The sequence below is a fragment of the Triplophysa rosa genome, linkage group LG16, assembly GCF_024868665.1.
Source record: "Triplophysa rosa linkage group LG16, Trosa_1v2, whole genome shotgun sequence".
Lineage (NCBI taxonomy): Eukaryota > Metazoa > Chordata > Actinopteri > Cypriniformes > Nemacheilidae > Triplophysa > Triplophysa rosa.
This window is the reverse complement of record NC_079905.1, coordinates 10,209,552-10,228,559: the sequence shown is the minus strand read 5'-3', so window position 1 is coordinate 10,228,559 and position 19,008 is coordinate 10,209,552. Positions and strand designations below refer to the sequence as shown.

The 19,008-nt window shown below is 39.1% G+C and overlaps 1 protein-coding gene across 2 annotated transcripts in view; it reads left to right on the top strand.

Moving 5' to 3' along the window:
• vps50 (VPS50 EARP/GARPII complex subunit) overlaps positions 1-19,008 on the top strand; it is a 132,660-nt gene that overhangs the window by 73,165 nt on the left and 40,487 nt on the right. Inside the window, exons 20-24 of one of the 2 annotated variants that reach the window (XM_057354235.1) lie at positions 6-124; positions 1,524-1,630; positions 2,387-2,508; positions 6,620-6,694; positions 7,487-7,567. In XM_057354235.1, the coding sequence (XP_057210218.1) occupies positions 6-124; positions 1,524-1,630; positions 2,387-2,508; positions 6,620-6,694; positions 7,487-7,567 (504 nt within the window). The remainder of the gene's footprint in view (positions 1-5; positions 125-1,523; positions 1,631-2,386; positions 2,509-6,619; positions 6,695-7,486; positions 7,568-19,008) is intronic. The other variant, XM_057354236.1, reaches the window with a different exon arrangement.

Here is a 19,008-nt window from a genome sequence, read left to right as displayed (position 1 = left end):
GGCAGTATGAGTCAGATGAGCTGGAGAAGTGCGTGTATCAGGACTACGACAGCGATAGTGACGTAGCCGATGAGCTGAAGCAGGACTACGTGGATGAACAAACAGGAGATGTGCCTGTAAAGAGGTCAGTACAAGTATTTTTAATGATGCGATTGATGACTTTGGCATTTCGACTGGTCAAGTAGAAGTAGTTTGTTTCGTAGCCCAAGACACGAGTAGGACGCAGCAAACCTTTTTTATTTGTGGACTTCCTGTTACCACTCGAGCAGCTCGTGTAGTTGAAATTCACCCAGTGTGCCGTGAACGCACGCAAGCTATCATTAGCCTCTTATCTGGAGAAGGGCTTTAATTATTCTATGAAGAATGAACCTTCTAAGTCCACAAGCCCCGTATTTAGAGCCATTCTGAGCTTTGAAGTCAAATAGAGCAGAGTTTCAAGTAGATTGTTAAAGCCTTTCCCTTCTGTATCGAACCACGTGGTTGTCTGCCAGCTGTACAAGTGTGCAAACACTGACATTTTTCACAATATGTAAGTGCTCTCGGTTTGCTCTCTGAGTGTAGGTTTGATAGAAATATGGTAAATGAAGATTATGATTAGGGATCTGATTAAGCAGCGTACACTGATGAATATTTAATGTCTGTTTGTTTCTTATGAAGATGACTGACATTTCTCACTGCAGTAAATCAGCTGGAGCATTACATGTTGTGACATTTAATTGTTAGAGACTGACAGATTTTGAGCGATCTAACATATTTTGCATATTTAAAATGACATACAAGGCTTACAAGGGCAAAATAACTCAAAATAATTCCTCTTCGCATGACTTTTGTGTCGGCTGTTTATGCATCTTAAAAGTTTGTTAAAATGAAGTCCATTTCTGTCACATCTTTCTTGAGGAGGTGGCAGGGTCGGTTGGCACATGGTCAGTTTTTTCAATAATTGTATGCTGTCCGATAAATAAAATCCCTTTTTTAATTTTCTGTGTCAAAGCAAAATTAAGTTGTACAGCTGAAAGGTTATACGTTTAAAGACAATTGTCAAATAAATGACATGAATAAAAACGACCACTTTTGATTTGAATACAAAACTTAGCAGGTTGTGATAAGTTATGCTGCCTGGCAAACATAAATTATCAATTTTCATAAGACATAAAAACTGTGCCAACCAACCCGGTCTCCATGATTTATTTATTTATTTAGAAGTTGTAGTAGTAGTAGTATTGAGTATTTTTAATATTAAAATTATTATTTGTAAATACTAATACTACTAATAAATAAGTACATAAATAAACAAATTATAAACAAATAAACTATAAATAATAATAATAATGTTGTTTATTATATGGATGTGTGTGCACTGTGCAGTGACATCAACTAGATACCAAACCATATGGACTGACTTTAGTTCAGTCTGACTCTGAACAGATTAATGTGCAACTGTGTGACTCTTCAGTTTTGAGGGTCATTAAACTCTAACACTGATCCTGGATCTGCGTGTGCACACTTTGTTTCCTCTTAATCAGCGTGTCCAGAGAGACCCTCCGCAGCCAGAAGAGATCCGACTACAATCTCAACAGAGCCAATGCCCCCATTCTTACCAACACCACCCTCAACGTGATTCGTCTGGTCGGTGAGTAATTGACCTCTGACTATCCACCTGCGTAAGACTGATGTTGCATGATAAAGTTGACCCTAAGCAGGGGACCGCAATTTGCCCTCTAATTAACAGGCTAATAAATGAATTGTTATGACAGAGGTGCATTGGTAGACACAGCTGTGTTCTGCTTCAACTTCCGGAGATTAGGTCCATTCTGAATATGTGTCTGCCTAGGTCTTCAAGTTCATTTGAGTGAATGTTTGATGGGATGGACAGGACAGTGGTATAAAAAACAATGGAGCTAAATTAACTGAATGAAATTGTTCCTTTGATAAGCTCCGTAGAAATTGTAGAAATTGTGTTTGGATAGTTGTACTGTACTAAGCTTTTATTCACAATGGATCTTTTACAAAATTCTATAAAGAAAAAAGTTGCAGTCATAAATAATAAAGTCATAAAAAATAAAGCCGTTTGCCAGGCTGGTACTTGCATTAGGATGTTAAGATTGATGATGAAACCAATGGGTTCATTTCATTTATTCATCGTGAATATCTTGTGTCTTGAAAAAAATTTAATTGACTGAAATATTAAGCCTTTTAAATCAATGTGTACAGTGTACACAAGGGATTTGCTGTTGAAATTTACCAAAATGTCGGTTTTTGATTCTGTAGATATGACATATTTGTACCTCAAATCCCTTCAAAGGTTTTTAAATCTTGGGATCTCTGTATGTGCTGTATGTCTTTGTTTTAGATTTGACATTTTAACTGATCTGTTTCTCTTTTGTAGGTAAATACATGCAGATGATGAATATTCTGAAGCCCATCGCCTTTGATGTCATCCACTGTGTCTCTCAGCTCTTTGATTATTACCTTTATGTCGTCTACACCTTCTTCGGCCGCAATGACATGGTACGCATATGAAACACACACATAATGCAGCATTGCTTTTCTCCTCCATCTTGATTGTTTCATACCGTTATGAAATATTTATTATATACAAATGGACGTTTTGTTGTGTATATTCCCCTTGGACGCCGCGTTCATTATTAAGAAAAGCACACTCCTATTGTTTTCCCTGTGATGTCTGCAAGCCCTTCGGGCATTCACTGTTCTATAATTACTTCTATTATCATGTAAGCCGGAGTTGAATAAAACGGCCGCCTCATAAGTCTGGATGCTGAATGTCGAGCACAACAATAGGCTGAAAATTCAGAGCTAAATCTCAGTGTACTGTTGTTCACCATTATTAGTGGTAGGTTTAGTGATCGTGTTAGTGTAAAATAACATGATTTTGTTTTAAAAAATACTGCAATTTGAATAGGAATTTCAATGCTGAACCAAATTTTTATTTACAAATTTTAATACTTTTAACTCAAGTCTTGCCTGTGCGGTCGGCACCGGTGGTGTCCTTTCTCTCTAAACCTGGTCTCTCTACCGTGTACTGTCTTGCAAAAAACTATAAAAAGGCCAAAAAAGTGAAATTCACTTCACAACAGACGCGAATTCGCGTCATGGGAGGGGCTTTTGACAGGCGGCTCCAGTCTCGTGTATATATAGCTCAAATTGAGTAAAGATCGTTTTTTACAATTTACCAGATTGTCCGACCTCCTCACTCACTTTCTTCCAAGCAAGATCCTTTTTATTCCTGTTTTGATAAAAGTAAGATCTATCATACAGCTCCGGGTATCCACATACAGCGACGATGATTTTGTCTTCCATTGTTGTTTTGGATTTCTGCCTCCGCTTGCTACGTCATAATCACATCACTACTAGTGCAAGCTCCTGATTGGTTAACGCGGCGCGAATTTTCGCCAAAGTTCAGATCACGCGTTACGCGCGTCAAATGCCCGAAACGCTCAATTCGCGCTGCCTCATTCACACGAATCGCGCCGCAGGATGTCCTATCGCGTCTTTGCATTGACTTAACATGTAAATCACTTGTTCTTAATGCTTCATTCGAGTTTGGTGGGAACGCGGCATAAGTACATAGCTGAAACTTTTTTGATATATATTTCCCATTCTAAATCCTTTTCTGTGACCCCGTGTTTCTTTTTACTGTTTGTAGTGCATAGAAGGGGAATGTACAAATTAAAGTGAGGTCAAAATGCATGGCGGCGATTTAGAAGATATCGGAAATAGACAAGTACATCTGCATAAGTTCAAGATACTCCTTTAGTCGAGTCATTTTAATGCAAACCTGATAGTGTTGCGTCTTGATAATATCGCTGCTGTCCTTCTGAATCCTTTTATCTCCATATTTTGTCATTTATATATATTTTTTGCCATAAATCATTATTATTAGTCTCCCTTTATGTTTGTCACTGGGTTAACCAATCAAATGTACTGAAATGTGCTTGTCAACTTTGACAACACAGTATTTAATCATTTAAAAAATACAGTGTTTTTTCCATTTCCTATAAAACAGCTTATCTGGACATCCGAGGTTTTGGATGCATGAGTCGTCTATCCGTTTTCACAGCCCTGCCTTCCCAAATAAAATTACACAGCAGCTCAATTATCCTTATTAACTTTCACAAGCCGTGTCTAAAGAGGCTTATCACAGCAGGAATCTCCCTGAAATATTCCACACGGTGGCAGTTCCATTGAGAAGTGTTTTCTTACTCCCTCGAGAACACTACTGTAGTCATCTTTTGTGGTCAGTCTCCAGCTGATCTTATATGCTGTAACTTATGCCAGCTCAGCTAATAAGGCGTTATCGAATAATGACACTTATCCTCGCCTGTCAACTCTTCTAACATCGATTCCATTTTGTCAGACCTTTGTAAAGCTTGTCTTAATAGAATTCCTGGTGCATGACCATGCTCCATGGCACTACGACTGAAGGATGACAGTAGCAAATCTCACAAGGTCTTGGATCACTATGAATCAAATGTCTGAAAGAAGCTGTTGTGGTTCAATGAGTCAATGTGTTGTAAACCCAAAAACAATTTGGGTGGTTTCAGGAACAAATCGCCAGGGTTATGAAACAGTGCTGATTCATTGAAGTGGTTCAGCTAGAAATGACGTTTTTCACATTAAAGCCTCCACCTAAAGTTCCACGCTCCTGCGCGATTTACGCTCATACTGCCCCCTTTCCAAACCAATCCGCGCTCCAGCCCACCTCTTCCAACCAGGCCAGGGCGCAGTAAGTGAACCGTGCCCGAGCGTGGTTGTGAGCACTCACACTAGTCAATCGAACCAGGCTTTAGGGGTCAAATGCGCCCGGGCGTGAGTAGATGCGTGAGAGTGAGTAGGCCCTCAACCATCTGTTTGTCGTACAGTAGATGAAACCATTCAAGAAACCATTGGAAAACATTATTATGGTTTCATAGCCCCATAGTGGATATTCTGACATTTTTGTAAGAACTATTACAGCAAGATTAAATGTACCAGTACATCGGCCTGGACTTGATTGGGTATCTCCTTGTGAATAACCAACAGCATTCTTTCATCCAAATGGAGCCTGTGGCCTTCATCGACTATAAAATAGTGTTTCCCTCATGGGATTTGACAGTAGTTTTAATCTCACCCGGCAGGCACAGATAAATCAGGTGAGAAAAGATGAGCTTTCTCTTCTTCATTTGGCTCCTGATGGCCAAGCATTCAGCATTCCAGTGATGTTTTTACGGCAAGAAGTGCCATCGGCCTGCAGTTGTTTTGTTTTCGAACTGCAGTAAAATATTTTTGTCTTTTGATGTTTTTATCGCATTTTATCACAAAATGCATGCCGTTTGCTCTGTGCATGCTGTACAAACAGGGAAGATTCTGCAAATATTGGTTTGTTTGCCGTTCCGAGCCAATGCTGGACTATGTACGCAAAGGCTTATACATTTTCACTATAGAGTTGGGTAATATGGTATGCAATCTTTTTTGTCTTAAGGCTGAAGTACCCTGGCATTGAGATCTAGCCAAAATTTTTTCTATTTCATTGAGTATAATTTAGCATTATCATTGTTATTAATAATTCAGGTACCTTCCTCTTAAACTGGAGTGATATAGAATCTGTTTAATAACGGTGTGGTGTTTGATATTGCTTTGAAATTGACCCACAGTTTAACCCAGCCTGTAAGGTAGGGTAGGGTGTGTACGAAATAAGAAAACAGCTCTCATCTTTATTTCATCTCACACACTGGTCAAGCCGCGAGAGAAATATTGATAGGCAAAAGATGCTGACATACCAGATATAGAGAAACCTATTAGATAAATACAATATATCATTATTTATATTAACATTTACATAGTGCCTGATATTGATGTGCTCATTTGGGTTCACTTTCACCCATGGCTAACTCTAAACACACAAGATATTCAATCTCGCATTGAGATGGAGTTTATGTGTTTAGCCATTTAGTTTGGTAAAGCACAGCATTACGATTCGAAAGGTCCAGACGCCATTGTACGAAGACGCACATCGTTTAAGATTCTTCAGGCCCGGCATTCATCGCTTCTTGCCTCAAGTTAATAACTTGGCTTAAAGGCAATGAATGGAAAGAAGATGCGCGAGTGCTTATCTGAGAATAGATCACCACCAGTATGATGGCGTGCTTGAGCGGATGAAAAAAACTGAGTATAGTGCTTAATAAGTGCTGCAGATCGAGTGAGCATCGCAGCTGAAGATGCGTCTGTCCCGCTAACAGATGGGCCTTTTGGAAACTTTGCAAAAATGTACAAATCAGTCAAAGGTTTTATTGTTTCCCTGCCAGCCATTTGTTGTCAGGAGTTGAGAAAGAAAATTGTATATTGCACAATATCTTATCTTTTAATGCATTTAGTGTCAAATAAATACTACAGCCGTTAATCTATTCATTTGATTTAATTTAAAACATGATGTGCTTGCTGGGTAATCACCTCAATCAGTATTAAATAAGAAGTCCCTAGTGTAAGATAATTTAATACATTGCGTTATTGTGGCTGGTGAGTATGTCGAATATACAGTAGTCAGTCCCTGTTCAGGCTTTTTTGTTTAACATTGCATTTTTACATACTGTGTCTTGGTTTCTTTTTGTTTCTCAATGCAAAGAACATGCCATCTGCATCTCTGCCTTCTCAAGGCTCTCAGGCTGGGTTGTCCAGACAGACAGCCCCTGTCTATTGGGTAAGAGTTTGGGGCCGTTGTGTGCTGTGTTTTTACCCCATAGTCGTGGTTGGAGTGTCACTGTGATGTGTTTTTTAGTATGGTCTGATGTAGTTTCTATAATTCTTTTTATGAACCTGTGCTTGCAAACGTTTTATTTCGTCTGCCAAGATATTGCACTTTTGTATGGTTGTCCGTTTCTACACGATATTTTAAATGAGTGTGTGCTCAATTTCGTCCTTTATTTTTTGCTTGCTTGTAAACACCCATTTACTGCACTAAATAGAAGTTATAACCCATTTGCACAAATAGTAATAATGCTGTGCCAATATTGAATCAATATTTAGTATGTTTGGTGTTCTCTACTGTAAGTGCTGCTTTCAGTTTCAAGTTTATAATAAGATGTGCCCTGAGTAAAGATGAACTGACGTTTGCAATTTTATCATCGATGACGGTTTGCCAGTTTGAGAACACCTCAACTGCGTATTAATAACACTTAAACCTGCATTCATTTCTGCATTTGTAAATACATTTCAAGCGAATGATCACAGGAGGGTTTTCCAATCATATTCATCCTTTCTTGATGAAAAACGAAATCGCGATTAATGAACACAAGTCATGACGCCGGTGGGAACTGTATGTTAGAAGTGAAAATTCCTGGAAAGTGGTAGCGTGGGGTTTACGCTCACTGAGTGTGTGTGTGTGTGTGTGTGTGTGTGTGTGTGTGTGTGTGTGTGTGTGTCTGTGTTGTGTTTGTTTGATTTATAAAAACACGTCTGTACCTCACGGTGTGTGTTCTGCTGTCTCCCACAGTACGAATCTTCTGGGCTGGGTCTGATCAGCAGCAGACTGAGGACTACTCTCAGCAGAATCCAGGAGAGCCTTATAGATATGGTGAGTGGAAACGTTCAGTTGCACCGTCTCGCTCTCTTTTCTGTCTGTCACACTTTGTGGTTCACGCACTCTCTTGTGTATCCATTATGAACCCGAGTGGAAATGCTAGTGTGCATTTATCTCCGGTCCTTATAGCCTCTCATCAGGCCTGTCATCCCTTGCCCCCTTCTACTTTCAACTATAGCAGCCATAGGTGAGTTAATCACCCTCGGCACACTTAGCCGGCCCCGTGCTCTTAATAAATGTCCTGTGGTTTCCATGGTTGCACCCATTAAGGCCCTCGGGGCAAAGGCTTCATACCCACAATGCACCATGGGCTTCCACCTCCCGTACAAATAGGCTGTCATTAAATAGAAAATCCTTTCTCTCAGATCCCTGATACCTTCCCCGAATATCAAAGAGCAATGAAAGTGTTTAAAAAAACCTTTTTATGTTGATTCAAACTTTTATAGTTCTGAAGTTGAATCCAGCATTGGAGATTTTGCCTTCATATTAAAATTCAGTGCCCACATACTGTAGAAAGAGTTTTTAGTTATCATAGGGATGCTTCCGGCAGAAAGGCCGTCTCAAACTGCAGGCAGTCAATTATACTTATATATTATGAATATATTTAAATTTGAACCATATTGATGCTGGAAATGTTAATGGTATTTGTCAGCTACCCGAGAACATTTCATTTGCTTTTGAAGAAAAAGTGTCAAGTTCATTGGGGTTATTGTTTGTATTGTTTTTTGACACTATTTGTGTTTTCTTGTGCTCATTATCAGCACTTTGTTTTGCTTGCTACATGTTCAACTCAAAATCAAAAGAGTTTTGGATGAATCTGCCATGCGTGACATTGGCTGTTAAGAAATGTTTCTGCTCCTGAGGTCATCTGAGATCAGCCTTTAATGAGAATGCGGTTGTGATGCTGTCTATGTAGATATCTGCCTATGTTGGAGGTAGACAACAAGTTCGTTAACAAAAAGTGCAAGGTTTCAACAGAGTTCTTAACCATTCATGCTCTGGCTGGTATAATTTATTTCACCAGGGCTGCACATTAGCTTTCATAACGGAGAATGACATAATCTACATCCCCATCATTTATTGGGTCATCAGCGATGAGAGACCGTGTTCCAGGCAGCTGTCAGAAGAGGTCGTCTCTTAGACTTTGGCAGCACGCACACTGCATTTTAAACGAATGCATCCCTTTTCCCAGGGGCCCTGGGAGAACCTCAGGTGTCTGCGATAGTGTTGAAAATTGATAGCTCTGATGCCTTCAGGAGTCTTGGAAATAATACGCATAATGGCTGGAATACGGACAGGTTTTAAAGATGACTTTAGCTCCTTTATGGTGATCAATTGTTATAGTTTGGTCTCAGGGCAGTATTTTAATAAGTGTTATATACCGGTAAAAAAGGTGTTTGAGGAATAGAGTACATTGTTCTTTAATGTATCAAACCCCTGTTTTTACCAAGCGGCAACCTTCCGGTCTCTCGCATGAAATTCATCGACTGACCGCTAAAGACTGGCTCCAAAACAGAGCAGAATCTCATTGAGCCCCATGTTAAAATGCCCAACAGAAGAAAAAAAACATATTTACAGCCTGGTACAAAAAATGATTTTGGTCTATATAGCTAATTTTTCCCTTCATAACAACTGTGAGAGGGGTGGATTTTTTTTATAACTCATCCATTTAGATTATAATAACCCTTAAAATTCTGCATAATAAAGGGCGTGGTCACTCGAGTGACAGGCGGTTTCAGCTACCAGGCACCTCAGCTCCAACCACGTCCTGCCTCTTTGCCCATTTCCGATTACCCGGGAGTGACACCCTGCTAAGATAGCGACGGCCGGCTTCGCCCACTTTAGGCTTCAAAAAAGCTCCTCAGAAACATTTTCGGTTTCATCATCTGAGCGGTTGAACTCAATGGTCCGTTTTATATACAGGGGCCTGCCCAAAATTAGGATTTACAGTTCAGATGTACCACAGATTGAGAAAATCTCAATACTCCTCTACAATACCAAAAGATAACCTGCCAGCTCCTATATTGCATGAGATGTATGTCAGACATCAGTTATTTCTCCAGCTTTGAGATGCCGTGAAGCAAAGCGCATCGAGGCAGAAAGCAATTTTTCTGCACGAGGGAGCGTATGGTATTTTCCCCTGAGTATATACACCTACATTGCCCGGTCTCCAGCGCAGATACCATGATATCATTCTGCGGCCGGTGCAGACCAGAGAATTAAAAGCTCTTTAAAGCATTATCGCATCTGTGGCAGGACCAGCCGTCCTTGCAAGATCTTCCTGCTTTTCGTAATAGCTCGGATAAAAAAACAAGATGATTAGAAGGAAAAGCTTTTAGAGTGCAGCCCACATACACTTCTATTTTTATTCAACGCGATAAGTCTTTAATCGGAGATACCCTCCTTTAACCTTAAAGTTTTGCTTCTTTTTATATACAGTAAGGAGTTAACTTCCTGTTTTTTTTCTCTTCTGCTTTATGAAGATTATTTGTATAAAGATGAGTCAGATTTTCATGCACTGTAGGTTTTAATTGTTCATTTTAAATGGAAATGATACTTATTTCGGGTTCTGCTAAATGAATTTTCTTTCTCAGGGCTGACACGTTTATGTCGCACGCACGGACACTGTGGGCGAGACCTCATTTGTAAACAGATTGTAGCTGCTAGTTATAATTGCTTTCTCTTTATTGGGTAAATGAAAAAAGTAACCTGTGTGCGCCAGACAAGAAAGATCATAAAAAAAGACATGGGTGTCTTAAAATGGACAGCGTCTATTCTCAAAAAGCTTGTCAAAGTGTCTTTTCTCAAAGAAAAGTATCTTTTGTCAAAGCAAAGTGTCTTTTCTTGTCACCTCTAGTCTTGAGATTTACATGTCTGCCAATGTTCAGAATTGGTGCCCTGCTGTCCTTCTGAAAATCTCCATATTTTTATTTATTTTTGTCATAAATGATTATCAGTAGTCACACTTTACGTTTGTCACTGGGTTTTGCAAATATTTAACCAATAAAAAGTATTAAAAAGTGCTTGTCAGTTTTGACAACACGGTATTTCATAATTTAAAGGTGCTGTGTGGGATACTTAGGAAGATCTATTGTCAGAAATGCAATATAATATACATAACTATGTCTTCAGTGGTGTATAAAGACCTTACATAATGAAGCGTTATGTTTTTATTAGCTTAGAATGAGCTATCTATCTACAGTTCCGACAGTATCCCTTAACGGACAAACTGCTCTACAGAGTGTGTTTTATATGTTATCTCCTTTGGCAAAGAAATGGAAATGTGACGAAATCTTGGTCCTGTGTCAGCCCCTGTAGTGCTTCGAAAGGGAGGGGTGAGCGGTGGAGTGAGCAGTTAGACTCCATATTGCACCTTTAAAAAGTAGTGACAGCGAATTTGCACATCCAAGATTTCTGAAGGACAACGCTGGTATGTTTCCTCATATGGTATCCCAATTTGTAGGCCAGTATTGCATCCTTCAAGTGACAAGCTTAGTGGAAAAAATAAATCCCAAATGTTGAGTTTTATAATAAATCTAATGTAAAGTTTAATAAATTGAGAGAAAATGAATAAAGTTGTATATAAAGTAGGGCTGTCCACACGTTAACGCATGCGATTCATGTTTTCAGATTAATGTGTTAAAATATTTAACTCCATTAACGCAACATCCGTTTTATCTTGTTCTTTTTCTTTACATTAAAATTTCTCAAAAAAGAAGTGCACTTTAAGTACCCGGATGATGTGCTCATTCAACCGAAAATATGAAGTGTGGAACTCTAGACACTTCACGCACTCAACGGTCGCAGTTTCGCTTATGTAGCGGAAGGGAGGCAGCGCTATCAGACGCTGCTCGAGCAAAGTTCTCCTGCAGAGTGATAACACTTCAATTTAACGCTAACTGAAGTCAAAAATTGCGGTTATCTGAAATAATTGCGATTTATTTATTTATTTTTATTTAGGTTTATTTGAAAGGGACCATGTACAATTATAACATTAATGTTTCCATTTCATGCATTGTACCGAATTTAGCCCACAGGCTAATTTCCATCCGCAGTCCCTTATTTGATGACGTCAAATAATTGCGATGAGATGATTATTTAATAATTGTGACAGCCCTACTTCCGGTTAGTATAAAACTGTTTAGTATTTCATTTGGGACGATACTACTCCTTTTATATTCATACACTAAATGGTTGAACACATAGTGCATAGTCTAAGTGCATAGTGTATAGTATGTCATTTAGGACACAACTTCTCTTAAAGTCAATTGCTGATCAAGTCTTCCCAGCAGAACTCTATTTGTGTAAAGTGTGAAGTTGCAGAGCAAGGTAGTTCCTTGGGTTTGTAACAGAGATTGTTTGTGTTCACCTGTGTGTGTTTGCAGACTGTAGACGTCACAGGTGCCGGGCAGTGCTGAAGTACAGTAGGGCTGAAACGATTCCTTCAGTAACTCGAGTAATTCGAATACAAAAAATCATCGAGGCAATTTTTGTTGCCTTGAAGCCTCGTTTAATCCATTTAACTACAGTACACACGGAGCACTGCGTTTCCCCACGGACCGTTATTACTGACGCACAGCCCGCTAAACTCTATTCATGTTACAGGGCTCTCAAGTCTCACTCATTCACCGTGAGACACGCATTTTAGTCTGTTCACACGCTCACACGTATCTCTCATGCTGATAAATAACTGATAGCTTATTGAAATGGTGAACTGCTATTTTACTTAGTTATAGTCTATTTTGCGAGTGAAACTTGTTTTCCGGCTGCATTGAGTCCATCAAACTAGATACGGACTAGTGGATGCCGAATCATGTTATTTACACACGTCATCTGTCTGTTCTGCGTGTCTGAGTGAATGAACTGCACTTTATGAGGACATGAACACATGAACTTCATCTCCAGAGTTGCTCTGAGAGTTTATTTCAGAACATTTTACTGAGTGAAGCTAACACACTAAAAAATAAGCGTCTTCCGACGACCTGCCAAAATAAAAGTCTGGTTAACTGTGTATTTTTATGTGGACAAATATATTACTATTTAATAGTAAAAAAAAGAAACTAAAACTAATTTAGATAAACTAAATGCATCATACATAAGCTGAAATTAGTTGTTTACCTTCTATTTTTATTAATGTTTCTTATTTATACATTTGTATTAGACCTATATTGCATTTTGAATGTAATATGGCAATGGAATGTACTAAATGCGTTTAGATATATAGATATAGATATATACAGTAGATATTAAATATGTTAATTTTTCTAAAAAGTAAACAAATTAGTTTTTCAATTTAAGAGACCCGTCTTATTTTCTCTTGTATATTTAGAGTTGCTCTTTAATAAAGAAAAAGAACTTATTATCCAAATACCCGATTAATCGATGGAAAATCAGTAGAATACTCGATTACTAAAATAATCGATAGCTGCAGCCCTAAAGTACAGTGTTTGATAGTAAAGTTCTCCCCAGGGCCAGCTGCAGTCTTGTGATTAGCTATCCCCTGTGATGCTAACCTGTCTCTCAACATGCTGTGCGGCGAAGCACCCTGTAAACGCTCTCTTTTCTACCTCACACTGGTCAAAATAGCCATGGAAGCTGGTTTGGCGTAAAACAAACAAACAAACCTCACAGTAGTCTGGCGATGGTGTGTGGATACAGAGGTTATACTTGAACTCTTGCCATGTGTTTACTCTTGCCACCAGGATTAGTTTCAGTTTTGGTGGCACAGGTCCAGCTGTCTCAGCATGCACACAGAACTGATAATCCTAAAGTGGCGATTCTGGTTCTTAATTCTGAATTTAAAAATGATACCTCACGCAACACCGAATAGGAGAGAGCATGTCATGCATTTTTCTGTCAGGTATATTTTGCAATCAGATAATAAGCCGTTCTTCCCCACGCATTTCAGGATCAGTTCTCCCCTGGTCGCAGAGGTTTTGGCAGTATTCCATCCAACATAGCTCCATCTCGTCCAACAGCTTGGCTGTTAACCTCGAGCCTGTGGTCGGATTGCGAGTGCCGCCACATTGTGACTTGGCTCTCATAACAGATTGGTGTGATGGCAGCCCAGGGCGAGACTCCAATTATTCCCTTTCACTTTCTCTCTGTTTGTGGTGGTCCGTAAGGATTTCTGCCCACGTGTTCCTCCCAGGATTCGATTTGACAGATGCCGGTGTCCTCAGTGTGCACTGGTTGATGTTCAGCCAGTTTGTAAGTGATACCGCTGGTGAAAAGTGTTCGCAATGCAAAGCATTAAAATAAATTTCACCCCAAAATAAGACAATTTATCCACCCCCATGTCGCTCCAGATGTTTTCTTTAGGGATGTCTAATTTACAAAGCATTGTTACAGTAAGGCTGAATTTTATAACATCAAGTGATCTGTTTGAAAGGTTTCAAACCCAAAGGTAAATTGTTTTTTTTTACACATTTTTCATGAACTCTCATGTGGCAAGGAGAGAGAGAACAGCTGTTAAGACTTCAGTAAATTACAGTAAATTTCTCCTTTTGTGTTCGACGGAAGAAAGTGACAACGGTTTGGAGCGACATGAGTGGGAGTAAATGTAAGTTATCATTTTTGGGTGCGCTATTGTACAGTGCCTTTCTGCACTCTGGAAGCGCACTTAAGTGCTGCTTTTTATTTCCTCTGTCATGAGGATTGGTAGCTTAATAAAATAAAAAATCTTGCAAAAGTTCAGTGAAGTAGGGTGCTTATAGAAGGTTCCACCTCAGACACGGTCACTGCCCGTTATTTGTTGTAGCTAAAGACAATCTTGAAATAATTGTAAATAAAAATATCAAAAAGTGATAATTTATACCTGACCCAAAAGTCGTCTTTTAGAAAGTGCGTCAACAATTCTTAAACCGACAGTCAGTTGCCTGTGGCTTTCCCTCAATTGAAATATGATGATTTCAAAAAGAGCCATTTGACCCTCTGGGACTGCTGATATCATTTCCATTTTCCCAATGAAGCAAAAGGGAGGTTCTCATCTGAGTGATCCCATCTTCTAAATTCAAGCAATACCTGTGAGAAGGACATTAGGAGGTTGTGACACGGAGGTAAGAGGAGCCGTGGACCTGCACCACACATGCAAATGAGGGCCTGTAATTCAGTTGGACGCCTGTCTAATGAGAAATGAATTTTGGAAAATTAGGAGCGGATGAAGCTGAGAAATATATTCGACTGTAATTGCCAACTGACACGAAACCCTTGAGAATAAAGAATCAAAGTAAAATTGAGGCCAGTGCATTGTTAACTTTTTCACAATTGGAAAAGAAAGATCTTGTACCGAAGGACCCTCAATGCATCTTGGGAATGCCTTCTGCTTACAGCATTTTGCAAAGCCAATGCATTTTTTTTGTCACCACACAGATGCATTTTAGTCATATGACACGGAACATTGTTTATCATGGTGTATAGATTCTTAGATTACTTCGAACACGCTATGCATCCTCTAATATGTTTCTCTCAATGTCAAGGTAGATGTTTCATAACATGAAAGTAATGAATCAGTTGGTATGCCAAGACCCCATCATCACATTATCTGAGACCCTGGCAGGATAACAGAGCGTGTCCTCCAGCTCCAGACTCTCTATTTGTAGCATATCAGCTGCTGCTGCTATAGAGACAAGACCCAACAACAACAAGTCATATTTCAACAAGGCGAGCTTGTGTGTGGAGGACATTGCATTTTTCCAGATGATACCATTATGATGTTGGACCTGAAAGCCAAGAGGATTAAGAACAGTTTTGTGGGTATAATGCCTCAGATGCCATCATAGTGCAAATCCAAGCCTCAGAAAATATGACTTACAAAGCCAAGGCTTTGAGGATGTACCGCAAAAGTATGTACCGCGCTGGCAACATTCACCATATGTTCTTGTTTTGCAGAAAGAGACGAGCCTAGATTTGTGTTATTTCTAAACACAATATGTCTTGGAAGAGAGCAAAGGACAGCCGATGTTATCAGCTGGAAAAAAAATGAAAATATCTCAAAACCATTTCCAGGCATTCTTCAATTTTTTGTTGGAATAGTCACATAGCAGTAAAACAGTGTTTGGTAAAGATAGCAGAGATATCAAAAGCGTATATTTGAGCTAGTTTCATTTGTGAGCCGTTTCGCTGGGAAATTCACAATTTCTTATGAGTTCTGTTCTTCAGTGAGTTTGGGTTTTAGTTAGACTAATCGTGATTGTTTGCTTGTGGCACGGTAGCACAGAAGAAGTCAATATAATCATCTAGATTTTGATTGTGACTGCAGATTATTACACTTATCTAACCCCCTAATTTTACAAATAAAATTATAAAATCATTTACTGCAGCAACATAATTTAGTAGAGGCATAACATCTAAAACTGTTTATTGATGATGTAACAAAACAAGAAATTTCACACACTGCTATACTGTAAAATCCAAAATTTATTAAGATAACAATGTTTCAGCCATGTGACCGAAGCCATTTCAAAGGTCGTATGACCTAAATTTATATAAATCAGGGATGTGATTTTTCCGTTAAAATACGGATTTCCGTCTTTTTTGACCTCGCTGGGATCACCCGCGTAAATTGCATACATTCGATTTATTTTAATTCGTGGCGGGGTTGGGAATGTGCGCGTGGTAATCGTACAGCTGGCCAACAGGATCATTTCTACGCTCTTTACGTCATGCACACGCTTGTTATAAATGCTGAGCGACCGCTTCATTCAGAAGAACATCATTTTGGGAGTTATCTTTATGTTTCCAGAGAGTCCAAACAGACTAATAGAAGCCAAAAATGTGTGTGGTGTCATTTTTAATTAAGTGGGGAACTGAACAGCTTTTTTTTAAACTTATACAGAAAATCCCGAGTCTGGAAGTTGAGACGTCTATAAGATATGATTTAACATTAAAACATTATCTATATACAGAGACTAAAATAGGCCATTCCGTGATTTGATGGCTTGAAACTATACAAATGGCCGATCTAGTCACTGTAATATAAACGCGTTGAAGTCTACTGAAAGCATACATTTAAATGATCTAAAACCGCAACATGCAGCGTTTGCCCGCTGTATGAATGACGTAGATGCGCCATCTAGTGGCTGTGTATGGAAGTCTCTTGAGGCCACAATATTCTTTACTTTTTGTTCAATTATTGTTAAAGGAATTATTGCTGATTACAATAAAATTTAAAGTAGGCCTAGTATAAACTACTCAAGGGCCATTTGTAAATGCCATCTTATTTGACATTAGCATAAGATTTTTGCACAAACCATCAACCTATTTTATTAAATATTGTTTAGACTGTTAAACTAATAAACATTTGATTCGCTTAATAGGACTAGGTGTTACAATCCCACTATTTCAGCACAGTTGAAGTTCCCAATAGGACATTTCCCACGCCTTATGCGTGACCGGGGGAAGCAGTCAAGAACAGACGGAATTGGAAAATTATAATAGTTTGTTTTTGTGTTGCTAAGTGAAGTATATCTATTTTTGGCAAACAGTTTCCTGTTTTTAATCATGTAACATTCAATTAGTAACATTAAAGACAATTTTTTTGGGGGGGATTGGGGTTGCGGTCTTCCTTCTTTTTTGTCCTTGGCTGATCACATGCCTGATAAATGAATATTATATTAATAAGAATTTCTATTTCTGTGTATTATTTCCTTTGCCCAGTGCACCTGCCTGCAACCATTCAGTTGTGCGATGGATGTTTTATGGAAAGACAAACCATGCTTACATGGCATGCATGACAACCATGCCAACTTGTGAAATCATCATTTTAAATTAAAGCTACAACTTTGCCTTTGTATTTTTTAAACATCTTGATGTTCTATATGTAGGTAAAAATATCAGATTTTTTGTCTACATATACTGTGTTTCATCAAGGTATCTGTCTAGTTCATCAGTTCAAATAGCTGCTGTTTTGAACAGGCAGTTTATTGAGCAAATAACAGCCATTTGGGTCTCTAGCTAACCCGAAGTGACAGCCAGACACAGTGATGGGTCCTACTGGCTGAGCGCTCTCAATGTTACTCTCAGCCGAGACCAGGACACACACACAAAGATAATGAGTTAATTTGTGTGACAATACACCAGCTTGCACCCGCATGGGCATGAGGATGGGAGAGGGGCTCGTAGCTCAACAGTGATGGACTAAATGAGGAGTGGAGAAAGGGGGTCAGCTGGGGCCAAAAGAAACATTGCACTCTGTGTGAGAAACAGCGGGGGAGATGGGAACTGTTAGCCGATGAAACGTGGGAGGGGTCGTGCAGAGAAATGCAGAGAGAGCTTGATTCACGGAAAATTTTAGACCAGTTATTCTCTTGAAAAGGACTGTAATGCACAGAAGATGCGGAGAGTCTAGCAAATTTCAAGTGCTTTGATAATGACTGGACACCAAAAATGGGGCTGTGCATGCAGTATCAATTCTCAGCTTTGACTTCATTACAGATTTGCGCAAAACTTAAGCGATATTTTTAAATGTTGATTTAAAAATATTGCGGAATGGCGGGGTTTCCATTAAAAGATGTTATGCGACTGAAGTGTAATTTCTTGGGCGCTTGTGTTGTAATTTATTTTTAGTCATTCTGGCCATATTTCTTTTTAGGTTTTATGGAAGGTTGCGAACCAACTTTAGAGTTGCATAGTGCCACCTACTGTGATGAAAGAGTGTAGAGAAATGTCTATATCTTCCTATATATTTTTATAATAACTCACTGTTCCTAATGAATATCCATACTGCACTCATTTGTTTTCCTGCATTTGGGCCATCATATAAGATATTACTTAAAGTGGAGGCAAAATGCTATGTCATGCATTCTGACTTCTTTACACTGTTGAACGTGCTGGCTTCTCATGCTTAACATGGTCAATTTGTTAAAAAACGAGTTGGACGTATTACGTAGTATTTTTGTGCTTGATACACTCCCCCAGCACTCCAACTTGTTTTTTTTAAGGTCTGGCTGGAACCCTGTTTCGTAACAGGGATCCTGTTCCTTTTATTGAGCAATTCTTCCGGAAAAGCATGGCAAGGCAAAAGAAAGAGCCCACCCACACGCCAACCGACGAGCGAGACCCTCCTGCCATCAAGATTGTCTGCGCTGCGTCAAGTTTGGCTTGTTACTCTTGCGATTGTGAAGTTTAGGTGTCTGTTTGTTTACGGCATTTCAGTGATGGATGTTATATAAAAGCTGAATATAAGTCTGGAGTTAGAGATCGTTTGAAACTGATAGATGGTGCGGTCCCAGCACTAAAAGATGCCGGACATGAACTGCACGCGGTAAGTGAAACTTAAGTCATATGTCTGTTTTGTTGGCAGTCGGCACGTACGTGCATAATTGTGTGCTTGTGCTGTTATGTGCTCGTACTGTAGTGCCATCCCACTGCCAGCCTCAGGCAGGTCGTGTTTATCTTTTATAAATGTGATCAAACTAAACACTCTTCAAAGATAC